The sequence below is a fragment of the Camelus dromedarius genome, chromosome 11, assembly GCF_036321535.1.
Source record: "Camelus dromedarius isolate mCamDro1 chromosome 11, mCamDro1.pat, whole genome shotgun sequence".
NCBI classification, from domain to species: Eukaryota; Metazoa; Chordata; class Mammalia; order Artiodactyla; family Camelidae; genus Camelus; species Camelus dromedarius.
The window spans coordinates 41398390-41417396 of record NC_087446.1 but is presented as its reverse complement, the minus strand read 5'-3'; the positions used below and the strand labels follow the sequence as shown (position 1 = coordinate 41417396).

Sequence of the window (19007 nt, the reverse complement as noted above, 5' to 3'; positions counted from 1 at the left end):
GTCATAAAAGAGAATATACATAAACCAACAAAATTCCATCACCTGTGTTGGAAATTCAAACTAGAATGTTTTCCAGTTGACCAGTAGCACCATAATTTTTGGCAAAATGTTTAGCCAAGAGATCTCCCATTGTTGACACATCTTCATCTAACATTTTCTGATGATGTTGCCCTTAACTTCTTGAAGGTTGTTAAAATATATTTGTGTCAGTTTTCCCGTTGATCATAAAGTAGTTTTAATTGTTCTTCCCATCTCTTTTAAGTGGCAGTCCATGGCAATAATACCTAATAGTCAGAGTTCTGTTAATTTTTTAATTGACGTATAATAACGTTTTATTAGTTTTAAGTGTACAACAGCGTTTCAACATTTATGTACATTATGAGAGTTATGAGATTGTCACCATAAATCTAGCTACCATCTTTTAATAATTTCTGATATACTTCTAATAATTTCAAAGATACTTGTATGTGTCTTAATCTTTATTTCCTATTTGTGTACAAGAAGACACAGCACATCAGCAGGCTTCTCAGAATACAATCCTTTACTCAAGGCATGCCAGTTAAAGTACTTAGAACTTGCATCCTTTGCTTCTCTGTTTGTCTTTTCTTTCTAGACTTTTCAGCATGATAATAAAAAGACAGATACTGCTTTGACGTGAGAGGAAAATGTTTAAGATGTCAGTACCTTTTTGCCAGTATCAGTAACTTATAATTATTATTCATTGTGAGTTGAATGACTGTCTACTTGGCATTTTTGAGTTTCTAATCGCCACTTTTTCCCTTCCAGTTTTATTGAGATAAAATTAACATAAAGCACTGTATAAGTTTAAGGTGTACACCATGATGATGTGACTGATGTACATAATGATACGATTACCACAGTGAGTTTAGTGAACATCCATCATCTCATATAGATACAAAATCAAAAGAAAAGAAAACTATTTTTCCTTGTGAGAATTCGTAAGGTTTACTCTTGTAACAGTTGGATATAATATATAGCATTGTAAATTATATTTATTGTGTTGTATGTTAGATACCTAATACTTATCTTATAACTGGAAGTTTATACCTTTTGACTGCCTTCATCCAATTTCTTGCTTTTTAAAAATGCCAATAGTTACCAACATTCTTAAGTTACAGTAACATGGGGTTATTATAAGACAACTCCACAACTTCTCTTTCACCTTCCATTTTTAATTTTCATTTGTGTATTTTATAAATTTACTGTTTTATTAGTAATAAAACTGTCAGGAAAAACATAAGCAAAAGAAGAAAGACAATCCACTACCATATACAGACATATGTACAGTTTAAGAGAATTAAAATTCACCTTACATTGCAATCTCAAGATTTTCTCACCACTCATAATGTGGTAATACTGAGATTTGCCCCAGATCATCAAAATTACAATCTGCATAACTTGAGATACAGTAAAGTTCATCATTGACGTGTGTGATTAATATTTAGAGTCAGAGAAAACACTAGTATTACAGGATTTTTGCATAGTAATGTTTTTTAAAGACTTACAAGAGGGTTATTTCCCAGTCGTTCCCCCTAAATACATTTTAAAATAATTCAAAATAGTGATATATACTTAGCTTTTTCCTTTTTGTGTTGACATAGTTTACTGTAAGACACATTGCCGTCTCAAAGATGTTAAAATATATTTTTAAAGTACTTCTTAGATTTGGTGGAATATGTAAGTAGTAAACCTTAGCGTGTATAGCTAGAGAATTATAGTTCAGTTGATTTTTTTTTAAACATATTCCAAAGTGGTTGTAGTGACAGGAGAACTGAAGTAAGGACAGAAACTCACATATGGTTGGAATATAGTTTTAGCCTATGCATTGTATCTCTTTGACTACCTAGAAGAAACTTTCTAAATCAGACAAAAACTGAATAGCAGTCTTCCTCTTGCATTCTTATATATTTTATTGAACGAGTAGGTAAAAGGGTAGAGCAGTAACTCTTAACTGAGGGAACATTAGTTCTGCTACACTGTTTTGAGCAGTAACCCAGGCCATTGCTATTGTTATTTTAAAAGCTGTCTTTTATTGGTTACTATGTGCAAGGACTCTTAAGGGAAATTAGTACATTTCATTCCTTAATTAGTTGAGCACATACTAATGCCAGTCACTATTTGAGGTTCTAGGGATATAGTAAAACAGACAAAAATCCCTGTTTTGTGGAGTTTATTCTCTTGTGTATCCACCTCACAACCTTATCATGTAGGTATTATTGTCTCCATTTTCCCTGTAAGAAAAGTGAAGCTCTGAAAGGTTTCATGACTTGCGCAAAGTTAGACAAAACCAGGATTTGAAACTTAGGTGCTGTGGAACCACTGTGCTATGCTGTCAGAATTGTCTGTCTTTGGGGTTCAGTGGAAGAGAACAATTATTCTCAATGTCTCAAACAGTAGTAACCACAAAGCCCCTTTTTAATTCTGATATAAGTCTACCCATCTTAAAATTGTGCAGAAAATTTTAAAAACAGAACTAATGGCCATTGCTTGTAAATCATAGTTGGCCTTCATAAAGAAATCCGTTTTTTATCCCAGGCTTAGAAACTGTATACAGTTTCTCAAAGCTGGTATAGTAGAAAACACAGATTTGAAAAATAGATACTAGTTCAAATCTTGGCTGTTGTACTGTTAGACTTTTTTTTTTTTTTTTTTTAAGGAGAATAATACCCTTAGTATTGGTTTTGTCAGGATTTAAATGAAAATATTTTGATTGTTTGTCCATATAAGGAAATATTGGCAAAAAATTAATGACAGAATGATTTTTCTCAGTTGTGGTTCTCTTATCAGTGTTCCTTGTTAGAAAGCTGCTTATTGCTAAGTTAGATGTGTTTTGTTACTGTGGTTTTTAGATTTGAAAGTCTGTTGATGTCTTTCATATTTCTCTATTTCAAAATTTGAAATGTTTTCAATTTCCTGGACAGTATAACTCTGTAATAAAAATTCTTTTTGGTTGAGTTACTGAAATTAAAATAAACTGATAAGTTTTATTTATAACACCCACAATCTGGAAATAATCCAAATGTCCATCAGCTGATGAATGGCTAAGAAAAATAACATATATTCATACAATAGATATGTTTTAATCAATAAGAAATAGAAGAAAAACAGTGGGATTGGACTCATTAAAGAAAAAGGAATAGAACAAATTACTGATAAAAGCAATAATATGGATGAACCTGACTCATTCTAGCAACTTGTTCTCTCAAGGCCAGTTTTTAACATATGCTGGGTTATTTGAATCTGGTCTTTCCTATCCTGCTGCTTTTAACATTTTTCCTTTATGATGAAATTAAGTAATTAATTTTTAATTTTAATTTGTAATTAAGTTGGAATTCTGCAACAAATTTCTGTCAGTTTTCCTGAAATGTAGAAAAACTTTAAATATAACTTCAAGTAAATTCTAGACCAGACTTTAAATTCAATTTCTGTAGCTCTGCCTTCTACTTTAGCTATTTAAAGAGACTGTTGTTTAGTATAATTGTTCTTTTGCTGAGAAACCGTCAAAAAGAGTAGTTCATTTCAGAGGTATAGGTAAGGAGCAGATGGAATAAAATAAAAGGTTTTGTGGGTAGTATAAAGAGACAGAATGATTCAGGGAGGGTAGGTTTCCAAAGGTTTGAACAGAGGGGTAAGACTATTTTAGTCATTTTATTTGGGGACCCCAGAATGCCAATTAAAGAAGTTGATTATTTAATGTTAATTTGTCTCATAGTTTTTCTATAGTTATAATTCTTCTTAAAGTATTAATTTTGACATATCAAAAGTTGGCCGTAAGTCCTGTTGTTACGTTACAATTGTCAAAGTCACTGTTTTTGTCATTTACCAATGTAAGTGCAAGAGTTAAGATTACATTGGGAGTTTATAAAAGATGGAGGAGTTCTTCCTAGAAAAGGTTATAGCCTTGACAAATAAGCAAGAGATCACTAGAGTCAAGAAAAAAGTGTTCGGATAATTAACTGCTAAAAGGAACATTGGAAACTTCCTGGGTAACAGAAGTGTTTCAAATCTTAATGAGAGCTGTGTTTGTGATTGTGAGGGTATTAGGATATGCCAAAACTCATTTAACTATACTGCTTAAGATCTGCTTGTTTTACTGGATGTAAATTATTCCTAAATAAAAATGATTTAAGAGTACTTAAGATTTTTTTCCATTGAGGCATTTTATTTTCATGTATGTATTACATCCCTAGAAAAAGAAACCCAGGATTTCCTCTCCTGTGTTTTTGTCTTGCTTCTTCATGGTCCATGATGCCAGCTGAAGTTGTCAGTACAGTGAAACCAAAGTGACAGGATAGAAGCAGGTTATTCTGCTATTTTTCTAGATCTTTGAGTCACACCTCAACTTTAGGCGCTGATCACTCCACACTTGTTTAACCTGCCTATGGGGTTTACAGCCGTTTTTCTAGCTCTGTGATCATCAATTTCAAATTTGACAGGGTAACCAAGCTTTATTAGTACAGAACTGGATGATGACTTTGGGGCATGGCCTAATAAGAATCTGGCATTTGCCTCTCTTTTCAGCATTGTTGGTGCTCTTGAGAGCATTAGCACGACTTCCACATGCACCTTTGTAGCAGCATGGAAAGATGACAGAAAGAGTTTAAAAATTTGTTTAACAGATGTGTCCTTACAGATTCTCAGGTTCCCTGACCAAGCAGAAGTTAGGAAGGTGCCACATAATCAGCCTCACAGTTACTGACCTTATAATGCCATTGTGAAAGTTCAAGTGACCCAAGGTGAATTTTGACTAGTCACTCACCTTTGCCTGAATTGATAACTGATTTTATTCATCTTCAACCTTTCGTGCCTAGGGCAGTTTGAATTGCATTAGAGACTTATCAGGCCTGTGCGTTCATCCATTCCAAATGGGGCACTCCCTTATTCAGTGAATGGAAACAAGACAGTCCAGGACAAAACAAAACACATGAGACAAAACTTTACACAAGTAAGTGAATAAAAACAAAGCAAGTAGCTGAAGAATTATAAATTAATGGCAAAAATATTTATCAAATAGTACACTCCAAGTCAAAACCAAAAGGCCTAATTGCCTTATATAAAAACCTACTTTGTACAAATCCAGGATAACAGATTTAGCTATGTGAGCTCAAGGAACCCATTGGAGCGCCCATCATTGTTGAGACTGACTCATCTAATAGGAAATTCAAAGAATAGGTTGGACACAAGACAACCTGGTCAGTATACCTGTTTGTCTAAGGGTGTCATTTGGAATGATGCCAAATGGGGGTTTCAGGTCGACTATCAGAATAAGAGATACCATTCAGTATCTAAACAAAAAACACAAAGCTGTAATTATTGATTACTTAAGGAAAAGCTATCCTAATCTGATACTGCCTCCCCTGAACAGAACAGACTGCTAGTTTTACAGGGTTTTAGGAATTTCCAACTCTGAAGATTGACAGAATTTCAAAGGCAGGAGTGAATTAATGTCAAGTGTAAAAGCACTGTCACTCAAGTGAGGCAGTTACTGATTGGTTGGCATTTTGATGGGTGTTCACTGAAGTGAGTCTTCTTTTAGTTATAGATAAACAATTGCAAAGAAGTCATCAAAAGTGACACAGCCCAGCTACATAAAGGATAAAAGAATGCAAGGAGATGAGTCTAATTTTATTTGTGTTAAAGTTAATTGGTTTGCTCTTTGGGATGTTGAGGAAATTCTTGTCCCCAAAGTTACTACATTCCCTCTAGTTGGGTTCAGAAACACAAATTTGAAGGTGTTTTTCATTAGAATCCTAAGTATTTTTAAATATTTCTCAAATATTAATGTACATCTGTGTGGTTGGCTAATGTCTGCATGGCATTGATAATGGAATTATCACCTAAATAACCCTACTTCTAAATGGTTTTTTACATTTAAAGAATTAAACCTGACTTCAGTTACATGTTTACAAAGAATAATTTATTTGTCCCAAATTAAATGCACACTACAATGTGGAATATTCTTAAAGCTGAAAGTTGATTCAACTTTTATTTCGTATCCTCTTTCCTAAAATCGTAATATGGTAAGGACCTTGCAGTTCACAAAAATTAAGGAGACAATGTTCCAATACTGGAGAAAAGTCTTGAAATGATGGATTCAGTGAATTGACAAATAAAATATAGGAACTAGTAAGTGGGAAATTTAGCAGCTATTTTGGTGGTATTTTGATTTGGGAGAGTTTTTTCAAAGAGCATGGGCTGGAAGGAAAAAACATACAGAGATTTAACGCAAAGAAATATTGTGCCAAAGTAAGTCCGTTCTTAATTGACTAATTTTCAGAAGTAAGAGATTGTCAATAATAGACTAGTTCACAGAAGTCTATCTACTAAAGCAAATGGTTATTGGTTGGTTAAATGTGTTTAAACCAATCCTGGTATTTACTTGTTACTATGACTAAAGAACTGTCGTTTCTTGATTAAGAAGATTCAAAACCTGTTCTGGTGGCTACTTTTGTACCATAATGGCCACTGGCCAATAATTTTTTTCTAGGAGTGTGGGAATTTTGTATTCTCATGTTATCCCCGACCCATGGAAACTTTTAGAATCTTCTTTCTCTGTCCTTAGTATACTGAAGTTTTGTAATGATGAGCCCTTATATAGGCTGTTTTGTTTTGTTTTGTTTTTTAATTTCCACTGTTGCATCATGCTGAATGCTTAGGAGACTTTTTTTAGTCTGGGCACTCATATTCTTGAGATCTGCCTTTGATTCCTGACCTTTTTGTCTCCTCTCCCCTGTACTTCAGGAATAGCTATTGGGTCTACTCTGTCTGCTAACTCATTTACCGTTTGTGTATCTCAGTGGCAGACAAGTTCTTTCTGTAAATGCCACATAGTAAATATTCTAGGCTTTGCAGGCCAGATGGCCTCTGTTGTAGCTACTTAGCTCTGCCATTACAAGATAGCAACCACAGATGATACGCAAATGAGTAGGTATGGCTGTATTTCAATAAAACTTTATGTACAGATACAGGTAATGAGCTGGATTTGCTTGCAGACTCGTCCTCTATCCTATTCATCTTTACCAGAATGTTAGCTCAGTTGAGGGCAGGATTTTTTTTTGTTGTTCATTGGGTATATCCTCGTACTTGGTAGGAACGCAGCTACTTGTGACTCAAGGTTGTAGGTGGTTCATGAAAGGGGAATAACATGTCTATCACTGCCATCTTGTAGCCAACAAAATGCCTCTTTGTGCTGTTTTTCAGCCCCCCTCCTTTTTGTTGATAGATTGAATATTTTATTGTAATTGAATTTAGGATAGGGTGAAAGTTGTGTCTATAATTCTGCAGTTTCTTTCTTCCTCTGACTGTTACAAAGAGCGCTTCCAATAGCATCCTTTAGTAAGGCTGTTTACAGAATGCTCCATAGTAGTATGATATGGTAGTCATTTTAAATAAATCTATCTGCGTGAATGTGTTATTTGTATAAGAAGCACATGAATACAAAGATATTACTTAAGAATTCCTTTTTTTTTCCTTTAATAAGGTACTAGCTTTTACAAGATTACACCATGCGTGAGTATAAGCTAGTCGTTCTTGGCTCGGGAGGCGTTGGAAAATCTGCTCTGGTAAGACATTCTCGCTGTACCTAAGGTTTTCGCTCCAAGACTTGTTTTTCTGTTGATTTTTTGGTTTTGCATATTTGTCTTTATCTGTTAAGGTGAAATCTCATAATTTTAAAAACAGCATATTTTTCTTGTAATTTTAGTCAACTTATAATTGTTTCTGGGTAAATAGATCATATTCTCTTTGGAACAGTGGTTGCAGACCAGTATGAGATATGTCACAGTACAGTTTGGACTAGAGTGAGAGCATGTAAATGTGTTGAAGGTCCCCATTTCAGAGCCAGATAGGAATACATTTTGGTTTTTCTCATTGTGAGTTGGCTTATAAGTTTTATGTTACAGAAATTAAATAAAGCTTATTTTTGTAGTGTTTTCAAATACTACTTTTGACTATCCCACTGTTTTCTGTATCTAGGAACAGTATGGCAAGAAAGAAGACACAACTTGAGGGTGGTGGGTGGGAAAGGGGGAAAAACTTGGGGAAAGAACTTGATGGATATTTCAGAGTTTAGCAAAGCCCCACAATAAGACAGATTGACCATCATACTTTGCCACTTAGAATGAACACCTAGCACAGAATTTGACATGCTTGGGTCAAACTGAGAAGTGTGTACAAGAGGGATGAGCTGCTTTTTCATTTGTAAATATATCCAAAGTGATGGGGAGGTGTCTTCAGTGTGCACATATGGGTGTACACAAAATAATTAGTCACTTTCTAACTAAAATTCAAATTTAAACCCTTAAGACTGAAACAGGAGCTATTTAAAATTTTTTAAATATATGCTCTCTAAATCTAGACTTACCAAATAAGGAGCATGGTGATTATTAATTTTTTTAAAAAAGCTTTCTAAGGTAATTTTCCCACAACATGTATATGTTCAAATGCAGTTGTGGGTTTTTTTTTTAATAAATGATGTAACTACTTATATGAAATCAATAGTTTAAAATGTACAGATTTGAATTTGTTCTTTTTCAGAATTATAATGGTATGTTAATTTTTTGCAGACTGTACAATTTGTTCAAGGAATTTTTGTTGAAAAATACGATCCTACGATAGAAGATTCTTATAGAAAGGTATATGTTACTTTAGAAGGCCTTTTGCTTTTGAGTTAACTATGAATAGAAATTCTTGCTTTTAGCTTAGTAATTATTGAATGTTGTTTACAAAGTAGGATGAAGAAGTAGAGTTAATTTATAAAATTAGTGGGGAAAGATCACACTTGATTATTTCCTGATATTGCATATTTACCATCTTATGAGGATCTTAAACAGTCACTCTTGCTCTTTCTTATTTCTCTCTCAAAGAATTTTAAGTTTACACTGACCCCAAAATTGTAATTTGACACACAAACTTTAAAGTTAGGCCATCCATTTCAAGTGGTAACTCATGTTTCTCTCCCCTTCCTGCCCCCTCAAAGACTGACTACTCTCAGGCTCCCTTCTTTTTAACATTAAGATGTAAGTACAGAAATCTCCCTAACCTTCCTACTTACAACTCCTTGAGAAAGTTCCACTGCTCATAATAGTAGAAAGGCTTATTTCTGTGTTCACTTACACAACTTGTGACAATAAAATTTAATGTCTGCAGACATTTTTAATTTGGTAGAGACAGAGTTATCTCCCCATATTAATATAGCAGCCAACCTGACCTTTGCTGCTGTGCAGACATTGTGTTTCCGTTTCTCCCTCTGAGTCCACAGTCTACCGAAGGAAAAAAAAAAGGGAAACCCCTTCCTGCACCCCAGCTGTGAGGCAATATTACTCTTCTTTCCACATCTATAACTTTTCTTCCTAGGAAATGTTAGATGAAAAAGATAACAGGGTATATAATTTATCTGATAATTGTTCTCTGCTCCCTTGCAAACCAGAAATTTTGTTCCAGTATGGTGAAGAGGATGTGGTTATCTAGAGAAATGAAGGAGTACCTAAAGTATGGCAGAGTTGAGATAGAATAACTTCTGATATCATTGGAACTATTACTGGTTTAAAAAAATTTTTTCTTTAAGCTATTTTGAAATCATTTCCTGTCCAGAATTAAGTGCTGAGTGATTCATACTGAATTTGCATCTTGTAGATATCCTTGTGTTGAATTGAGAAAACATGGTTTTTGCATCTCATGCAGTTTGGACGTCAGTGGACTTTGGTTATCTAGCTATTTTTTCCTCCTGTTTTGTTTAGGTATTACTTGAGATTAGTTGTAAAGTTGTTATAATCTGTATCTCTGTTTTAAATATCATGTTAGCTTTTGTTTGTATATTAGTCTTGTATACATTAAAAAATGAAGCTGTATTTTAATTTTCCCCCCAGCAAGTTGAAGTAGATGCACAACAGTGTATGCTTGAAATCTTGGATACTGCAGGAACGGTATGTAAACAAAGTACCAGAGTATATGCTCAACTTGTGCAGTGTTGACCTTATGAAATGCTAGTATTCTGTAGACAAATATTAGGTAAGCTTATTTAAAAGTACTGCTTGCATTAAGTCTTAAAGCTGTTTGTATTTTTTTTATCTTTTTGAGTTCTACTTTGTGTGTGTGCTTTGCAGTTGGAGTGGGTCATTTATTGAAGAAATAAGTAGAAAATTTGGATGAAAATTTTCATGGTCTCACTAGTACTTTTTTTAAAAAGTTAAAATATATTGAAATATATTAAATAATGTGGAAAATACTTGAGTGTACATTTATTCCTCATAGGCTGTGTGAAGTATTTGGAATGGTATCTTTCGTCCTTCAGTGCATTTACAGACCAACTAGATTTGTTTGTATCTAAAGGTGAAGGGAAGATTTATTCTGGATATGTGGTATTCATTCAACTAATGTTTGAGTACCCGATACGTGCCATGGACTGTGTTCTTACACTCAAAGGCTCACAATCTAGTGAAGGAGGGAAAGTGTGGGAAAATGGCAAAATATAGGTAAGCATACTGGTGGACCCCACAGAACTAGAGCATTGTGAGCTAGCTATGAGTAACTTGGTGATTCAATTTGGGTACCTTACATATTGTGATATATTAAAACGCTGTGTATAAGTAGCTTTTGGAGACAGGACATTTTTGTCTCATTAGTACTCACAAAAATAGTACATTTTTACTTATATAGAGTATATTTATTGCACATAAATCTGCTTTGGTGTATTATTTTTAAATAAAAGACATTGAAATACCAATTTTTCAAATAGCCATGAACTGTAATTTTAAGAAATTTTACATAATGCTACTGCATTCTTCTTTGAGCTCTAATTATAGACTTTGAAAATTGTCAAACTGTCAAAAAATCTTACTGTTTTTAAATGATTCTTTCTTCCTATTGTAGGAACAATTTACAGCAATGAGGGATTTGTACATGAAAAATGGACAAGGCTTTGCATTAGTTTATTCCATCACAGCACAGTCCACATTTAATGATTTACAAGATCTCAGAGAACAGATTCTTCGAGTTAAAGACACTGATGATGTAAGCTGGCTTCATAATAAATATATTTTATTTCAACGTCTTATTGTAGTGATACCCAATTTAAAAGTTTGAACTTAAATCCAATTCAAAGTTCATGTATTTTGGGGTCTTTTGTTTGTTTTTCAAAAGCTTTTCCCTTGAAAGGCAAAAACATACCCATAACATTATATATAATGTAAAAAGTGAGAAATAACCTTCTCTCCCTGTGTAAAATAAATTTTATACCCTTTCTATTTTTAAATTATGCATTTGGTTGAGAGGAAGGAGAGTTGTTGGTGGCAGGTATTACTAATAGAGCAGTTGATGTTCTGGTCATATTTCTGGTAGGTTTAAGAGCCTTTTTAACAAAAATCAGAACAACATGAACACATCTCAAGCAACTATGACAGAGAAGGAGTACAATAATAATCATTTTAAAAGGCTAGATTCTAAAGTAAATTGAAGTATACTGTAATGCCCCTTCACAGTATACCATAATGGAGTTTAATCCCTATTGGAAACTTCAAAAGGATTATTTTAAATCCTCATCACATTTATATATAAATTGAGCTTGCATCAGAATCACCTGCAAAGCTGGTTAAAACAGATTGCCAGGCCCCGCTCCCAGAGTTTCTGATTTAGCAGATCTGGGATAGGGCTCAAGAATTTGCATTTCTAACAAATTTCCAGATGGTGTTGGTGCTGCTGGTGTGGGCACCACACTTTTAAGAACTTTTAAGAAACTATGTATAGTTTAATTATAGCAAATATTTTGAGAGCTTGTGGGTACATACTATGCTGGGAAATGCCGCCATTTCCTAAACTTCTGAGGCAGAACTTTGGGGGACCCTACAGCAACCTCAGTAAAGTTGTTTAACAGTGTCTCTGGTAGATGATGTAGTTTTCTATCCATTGCATTAAACAAGTATTTATTAATATAATACTATATGTCTGTTCCTTAAAAATCCAAAATTTGTAATTTTCTAGTTTAGATTTTTTCCAAAAATTTTTTAGAAATTCAGTCTCTAAATGATTAATAGAAGTTTTGCAGAATAAGTATTATTTTTCCCTATACTGTCCTTTTAAAACTACAAACATCACACATATCCAAACACATGACTAATATGGTCTAGATTTTTAGTAAATTAAGACGATTTTGCTTTCTGGCTTTTTTACATAGAATATATGAGAAACTAAAAATTCTACTTTGGAGGCTTTACAAATTTCTCTCTCCTTTTTGTGTTACGAAATTGAGAATATGTACTTGGTAAATACATGTTAAGAAACCAGAAAATTTGAAATTGATTTAAATCCCTTGGAGAAACATTTTATAAAATTTGGAATATATTGGCTTTTATGGCATACACTTTTATACTTTCTTTTTTGTGTTTTGTTTTTAAAAATTTCACATGAAAGATTCTTAAATTAACATTTTAAGGCTTTCATATTTAACTGTAAATTTTATCATACATTATTAATTTAGTATTTTTCTCTGGCATAATATAAAAAGTAATCCTTCGAGTTGACTCTTAGAATTTTGATTTGAATTTACATAGCATATTTATTTACTTACTTACTTTTACCCTTTTAGGTTCCAATGATTCTGGTTGGTAATAAGTGTGACTTGGAAGATGAAAGAGTGGTAGGAAAGGAACAAGGTCAAAATCTAGCAAGACAGTGGAACAACTGTGCATTCTTAGAATCCTCTGCGAAATCAAAAATAAATGTTAATGAGGTATGGTAAAATGTAACACTTGATTTGGAATTCATTCAAAAGTAATGGAAAATAATGTGTGTGTTAACACAACTCCAAGTTAATTTGTACTCAGGATGCTTTGTTGATCAAATAGGCAAAAGTCTTACATTAAATAATAAGCGATGATGCTATGAGTCTCTATTAAATGCTGGTACAGTGGAATTTACTGTAAAGTAAAGGAGGGTTGGATAGAAAATGATAGAGATGGAGAAGACAGATTTAGTCTTCAGGTATGTGAAGGATGTTATATAAAAGGTGAAGATAAATTCAAAAAAGTATGAATGGGTCTTGCCTTGAAGGGGCTTAAAGTCATGCTGTAGAATAAAGATACATAGAGGTGAAGAAGAGTAAAGGATTGTTCTCTTTGGATGATGGTAAATATCCTTACTGAACTACGATCTCTGAAGCTCTTACAACTCAGTATTTATTTTAAAGAGAACAATTTTAGCCCCCTCCCCCAAAAAAAGAAACAGAAAAGAAGTTGGTGATTACAAGATTACCTGGTTTTACTCTCTCTTTAACTGAACAGAATATTTGCTCTCTGAGGTTCATTATATCCATGGGAATTTCAGTTTTTTAATTTTACTCTTTCATTTTTAGTTTTTGGGAATGTATTTTCCTGTAATGTAAAAAAAGTTAATATGTTTGCAGATCTTTTATGACCTAGTGCGGCAAATTAACAGAAAAACTCCAGTGCCTGGGAAGGCCCGCAAAAAGTCGTCATGTCAGCTGCTTTAATATACTAAATGCGTTGTAGCTCTGAGCCAGGTATGTTAATTAATCTTTTCCTCTGTTTTTGATTATTTGTTCATTTTATTCCTCTTTCAACCTCAACTTCATTAAGAGTACTCTGTCGAGACAGCAAGTATAGAGTTTTCTGTTCTAAAAAAGAAATGGATACTTCCTTTTTCACATATCCATGAATTAGTATGATATTCTAGTAATTAAAATAGTTTCATTTGTACATCATCAGCAGAAGTAAGGTATTCCACATAAGTGAACATTCAGGATGAGTTTATCCAATATATATTCATGCCTCAGTGGGTCACTGGTTTGTGCTGACGGTACAGTGATGACCAGAACCAGTCTTCTCTGCTTTCTTCTTTGTTGCCTTAAAGCTAAGTAAGGTCTAGAGGAAGAGTTAAACAAACAATTGCAAGATACGATAAATACTATTATAGAATAAATTAAATATAGTACTGATAATAAGAACTCCTGGCCTGTCATGTGCCAGGTGCTCTGAACTACTGCCTATATATTAACTGAATTCTCACAGCAATCCTATGAGGCAGAATTGACTATAATTCCCATATTTCAGATGAGTGAATTGAGGCACAAAAACATTGTTACCTGTTCAAGCCCTGCAGTTAGTAAATAGCAGAGCCAGAATTGAATCTAATGATCTGAGTGCATGGCTCAGAATTTGAACTCTGGACTGGCTCCCAAGTCCATAATTAGTCACTGTGCTGTTATGGGTACTAGTGGAGCACTTAACTGGGGTACCAAACCAGTCAGATGTGAACTGTGGATCTGGGGAAAGTCTTATCAGATTAAGAGACACCTAAGTTGAGGTCTGGTGGGTAAGTAGAAATTGTGTTAGGGGATAAGGAGTTCCCTGGCAGAAAGAACCACAGATACAACCCAGAGGTGAGACAGCAAAGGAAAACTGAACATACAACACTGTAACATAGCTTTTGAAAATACTCATATTAAATGAGTTAATACTTGTCAAGCAGTTAGTTCAGTGTTTGGGCACATGGTAAACCCTCATTTATTAGCTGCTGCTGTTTGCCGGTTATCATTAAACCATATTTTACTATACTCTTACCCTTGAGAACTTGTGATGTTTGTGGTTCTCATTCCTGTGTTAAATGGCCCTATACCACCGTAGCACTCTGATTCTGTATCTTTCTAAAGTTTTTGTCCCTACTTTCCATTTAAGGCTTTCTATTTAGAGATACAACCTCTCATTTTTTATATCCTCTCATTTCCAACCACGTGCCCATTCTTAAATGCACATGTGCTTGAGCTCACACACTCCCATTTGTCCTTTCCACGTTGCTACATTCAGTCTGCTTGGATTTAGAAAACTTAGCACGCTCATTGAGACTCTAAACGAGGACTTAAAGTTCAAAACATTTGCGGAAATTATTTCAGCAACCACATCTATATCAACAACCTTTCTGGAGCTTACAACAAGCCTCATTCTCAGAAAACCAATTTTAGAAAGGAAATGTATTTTGTTTTTGTTTTTGGCCCAGGCATGTATGCAGAAAATCATCCATAGTAAATAAATAGTTGACAGGCAATGAGTTCTGATTTTACTTTCTTTTACATCACTCTCAATTTTTTTAAGTTTAATTAGGTAAGATTTTACTGTAATAAGTCTCTTTCGACATCCATCTTAAAGTTGATAGAATCTGTTTAAATTTAGAAATTACATAGCTGTCAACTGTAAAGAGTCATCGTGAAATAAATTCCATTTTGCCAGCTTCACTGAACCAGGTTTTTAGCCACTCTATTTGAAGACTAGGGAAGAAAAGTCTTGATTTTCTGATACTAGAAAGCCTGGTTAGTTGTGCGTTCTGTACTTGTGATGTAATCCTAGAATTGTAAACACTTAACAGGATCACCCATTTTGTTAATATTGCTTTCTGTCTTACAATCCTAATTCTAATAAAGTTGACCTGATATAAAGTTATAATGTGGTGTTTGGAGGGTTCTTTTTTTTTGTTGGGGTTTTCCGCTTTTAAACTTTGGAAGGCAGTACACAGAAATTTGCACTAAGGTACGTTCCCTTTTTGTACCTAAAACTTTCATGACTGACTTTCAAAAACTCAGCAGAATAAATGAAATCATTCCAAAAAAGATGAAAATGTCTACTCATGCTTTGCTGTGAATTATGGTACATTGATATTAGTGTAATGACAAGTACAAGAACGTGTATTATATTTATTTCTGACACTTTAGCACTGTTTGTCTTAATATGTCCTTTGAATCTTTATTGTGCTGTTTACAACCTATGTTTTCAATTACTTTAATTTTTTCCTTTTGGCAGGTCTGAAGAACTGTTGCCCAATTCAACAGTGCCAGCATTCCAACTTTGTTAAACCTACCAACATCTTAAATGGACTTTCTGTGGTGGTACCCTTTAAGAGGCGGATGAAAGCTACTTTATCAGTTTGCACATTCTAATCACTTTCCAGTATCACAAAAGAGATTTTTACTTATATAATAGTCCTAGAGTATGCTGCTGGTAAAACCAGAGGCTACAATCCAGTATTACTGCTAAGAGACATTTTTCATCCACCAATGTTGTACATGTATGAAAATGGTGTACTGTATACTTTAACACACCCCATACTTTGTATTGGAGAGTACAATAATGTAAATCCTAAAAGCACCACTATTTTAGCATAATAAAAGAAAGTCCAAAGAGCTCCTATATAGACTACTCCAGATAACTTTGCTTCTTTGATACTTGTAGCTTATTGTAATTTTTTTTAAGAAATTCAAGGTCATTATCATTGTATTGTACAAATAAGCGCTTTGATTAACACAGCTATATAGTTTTTTTAATTTTTAAAAAACCTGTGGAGACAGTGATTTTGTCTTTAAATATGATAGTCCTTTCAGTATAATGTCTTAGATTAAAGACGTTGCCTTTAATATCTGTTGGGAAGGAAATGTCCAGACTTTTCAGATCTCTTATTATGTGTTTCCTTTTTTGTTTACATAGGGAACAATGTTTATAGTTGTGTGTACAGTGGGGGTCTACAACAAGAAGTGTATATTTTCAAACAATTTTTTAATGATTTAACAATTTTTGTAAATCATTTTCAGGCTTCTGCAGCTGTAGATTCTCACTGTGAATCCCTTGCTTGCTCATGCATAAGTGTATTTGCAATACCAAATATACAGGTTTAGTATTTTTGCCTGTTAGTGATTGTTTCACATGTGTAACGTTTTGGTTGAGATGTTAAATGGTGGACGAGTACTGTGGATGTGAATGTGGGAAGTAATTTTAATCATGTGTAATTGGTCACAAGGCCTAAGTTGCAGTAACTATTGCTGTTTTATTTAACAATGCCTTGTTGCTTTGTATGCATTAACGTTTGGGTGTAAAGATTGTGTGTCTATCCAACAGGGAGCCACAGTATTTAAATTGACCAACCTAATGTTACAACTACTTTGAGGTGGCCAAATGTAAACTAAAAGCCTTAATTAAAGTGGTGCAATTTTGTATAACTTAGCATCAGTAGTTCAATAAATTTGGATTGCCATGCAAGGGCTTGCATTATAATTACTTGCCACTTGAATGTGTTCTGTGTAATGTTTAACAGTGCTAGTAAATAAATATGGGTTTAACTTCTTTTTAAATGTAATAGAGGTGCATTTTGCATAGCATGGTTTCATAACTTAACATTTGGGCAAGCTAGACTGATTGATTAATTACAGAAATAATGAGTAAAAAATGTCAGATATTTTTCCTAGTATTGTTTGAATATCCACATAACCATCTTTTGAATTTTTCCTTTGAAAGAATTTTTTGTAAATCTAGCAATACTATTTATGAACATATGCATTCTGGGTAATGTTCAGTAGCTCCTTGAGGTATAGGAGAAAGAATTGAAAATACTTTGGCAGATGTTACACTTAGGGTTTTTTTAAATTATAGGGTACAGTTGTATTTAGAGTATTATGGTTATAAAAATCTTTAAATGACGTGGACTCAAGTACTACTATCTTTTTATAAAATGGGTCTATCCTTGTTTTATGTATGCTCTAATTTAGTTCTTTTTTGAAATTTGTAAAACAAAGCTTAACTCAGACTCTCAAAGTATTTGCCAGCCACTGGAGCATATCAGCAATTAATTAGTGATACCATCTGATTTTGAGGTGTCTGGTAATCCCCGAAGTGCTTGGTATTTGAATGGGACATTTAAAGGCCTTCATTTTAAGAAGAAAAAAGTCTTATTCCTTACATATTTAATTCACAGAGTTCTGAGTATTTAAAGGTTCCATGTATCTAATGAAAAAAATGTTTGTCTGGAATTGTGGAGCACTAAAATCACTTCAGTTTATTATGTCCTGGTACATTCATTGGCCCTCTTTAAGGGCACCACCATTAATTCAGTTACCTTTAATAAATGTTTGTTGCTTACCAGCTCCGTGCCAGGCTGACTTCTGGAATCTTAAAAACATAAATATTCAACAGAGAAATTTAAGTAATCTCTTGTCGTGTTTTTTCTAGATCTGAGGATAGAACAGCAACCGAGATCAGATTCAGACCCTGCCATCCTAGAATTTATACTTTACCTTAGAGTTTCGTAGTCTCAGCCCTATAGATATTGTATGCTAGACAGTGAGTTGTGGGGGGCTTTCCTGTGCACTGTAGGATTTTTATCAGCATTCCTGGACTCTACCCACCAGACATCAGTGTTACCACCCCCACTCCCAAGTTGAGACAATCAAAATTGTCTCTTAAACATTGCCTAGTGTCCTCCAGTTAGATTCAGGGAGGACAGAATCACCCCAGTTGAGAACTACTGATCCTAGTGGGAAACACATTAATTACAGATCAGTGTTAGGGCTATAAAATGGCCAATTTGGTATAGTGAATAAGAATATGGGCTCTAGAGCCAGATTTCCTGGATTTCAAATCCCAGCTCTGCCACCTCCTAACATGTGACCCTGGTTAGGTTCCTTGGTTGCTTTGTCTGTAAAACGGGAATGATAGTAGCACTTACTTTGTAGGAGTTAAGGAGAGTGAAGTACATGGCCAGTGTCATCCTCTAGGTCAGTATTTTTGTTCTTTTATTTTGTATTTTGCCAATAGAAATGAGGCTGTGGTTTGGCAAAAAGCACCATTGTCTCCCATACAGAATAATAACAGCAGCTTAGAAATGCAAATCATACGGAGATTGAGTTTTCTGGTGCCTAAGTGGAAAAAATACTGAAATAATTCAGAAAGCTCATGAGTTCCTTTTCACGTCCCCAAGGATCCTTGGAGAAGCGTGAATTTTTGGAGAATACCAGATTGGTGTTTTACTTAATTTTTCTAAAAAGTGTGAAAACCCTGTTTTGACTTTGGGATTTAGCTTTTTTTCTTAAATACATGATCTTTACCACATGTGGACATCTTGAGTAGAAAGCTTTAAAATCTCCATTTATGAAAGTAAGTTTTACTTTGCTGTAAATTTTAATCATCTTTAGATATAGGGCAGCAAATTTAGAATCA

At 33.9% G+C, this 19007-nt stretch overlaps 1 protein-coding gene across 3 annotated transcripts in view; it reads left to right on the top strand.

Annotated features, from left to right (window-relative positions):
• RAP1B (RAP1B, member of RAS oncogene family) overlaps positions 1-17069 on the top strand; it is a 40567-nt gene extending 23498 nt beyond the window's left edge. For 2 of the 3 annotated variants that reach the window (XM_031462808.2, XM_031462807.2), the window contains exons 2-8: positions 7502-7583; positions 8586-8654; positions 9888-9944; positions 10891-11031; positions 12602-12745; positions 13418-13534; positions 15825-17069. In XM_031462808.2, the coding sequence (XP_031318668.1) occupies positions 7527-7583; positions 8586-8654; positions 9888-9944; positions 10891-11031; positions 12602-12745; positions 13418-13504 (555 nt within the window). In that variant the 5' untranslated portion in view covers positions 7502-7526 and the 3' untranslated portion in view covers positions 13505-13534; positions 15825-17069. Of the gene's footprint in view, positions 1-7501; positions 7584-8585; positions 8655-9887; positions 9945-10271; positions 10494-10890; positions 11032-12601; positions 12746-13417; positions 13535-15824 lie in introns of those variants that run through there. The other variant, XM_064491709.1, reaches the window with a different exon arrangement.
• The last annotated feature ends 1938 nt before the right edge of the window (positions 17070-19007 follow it).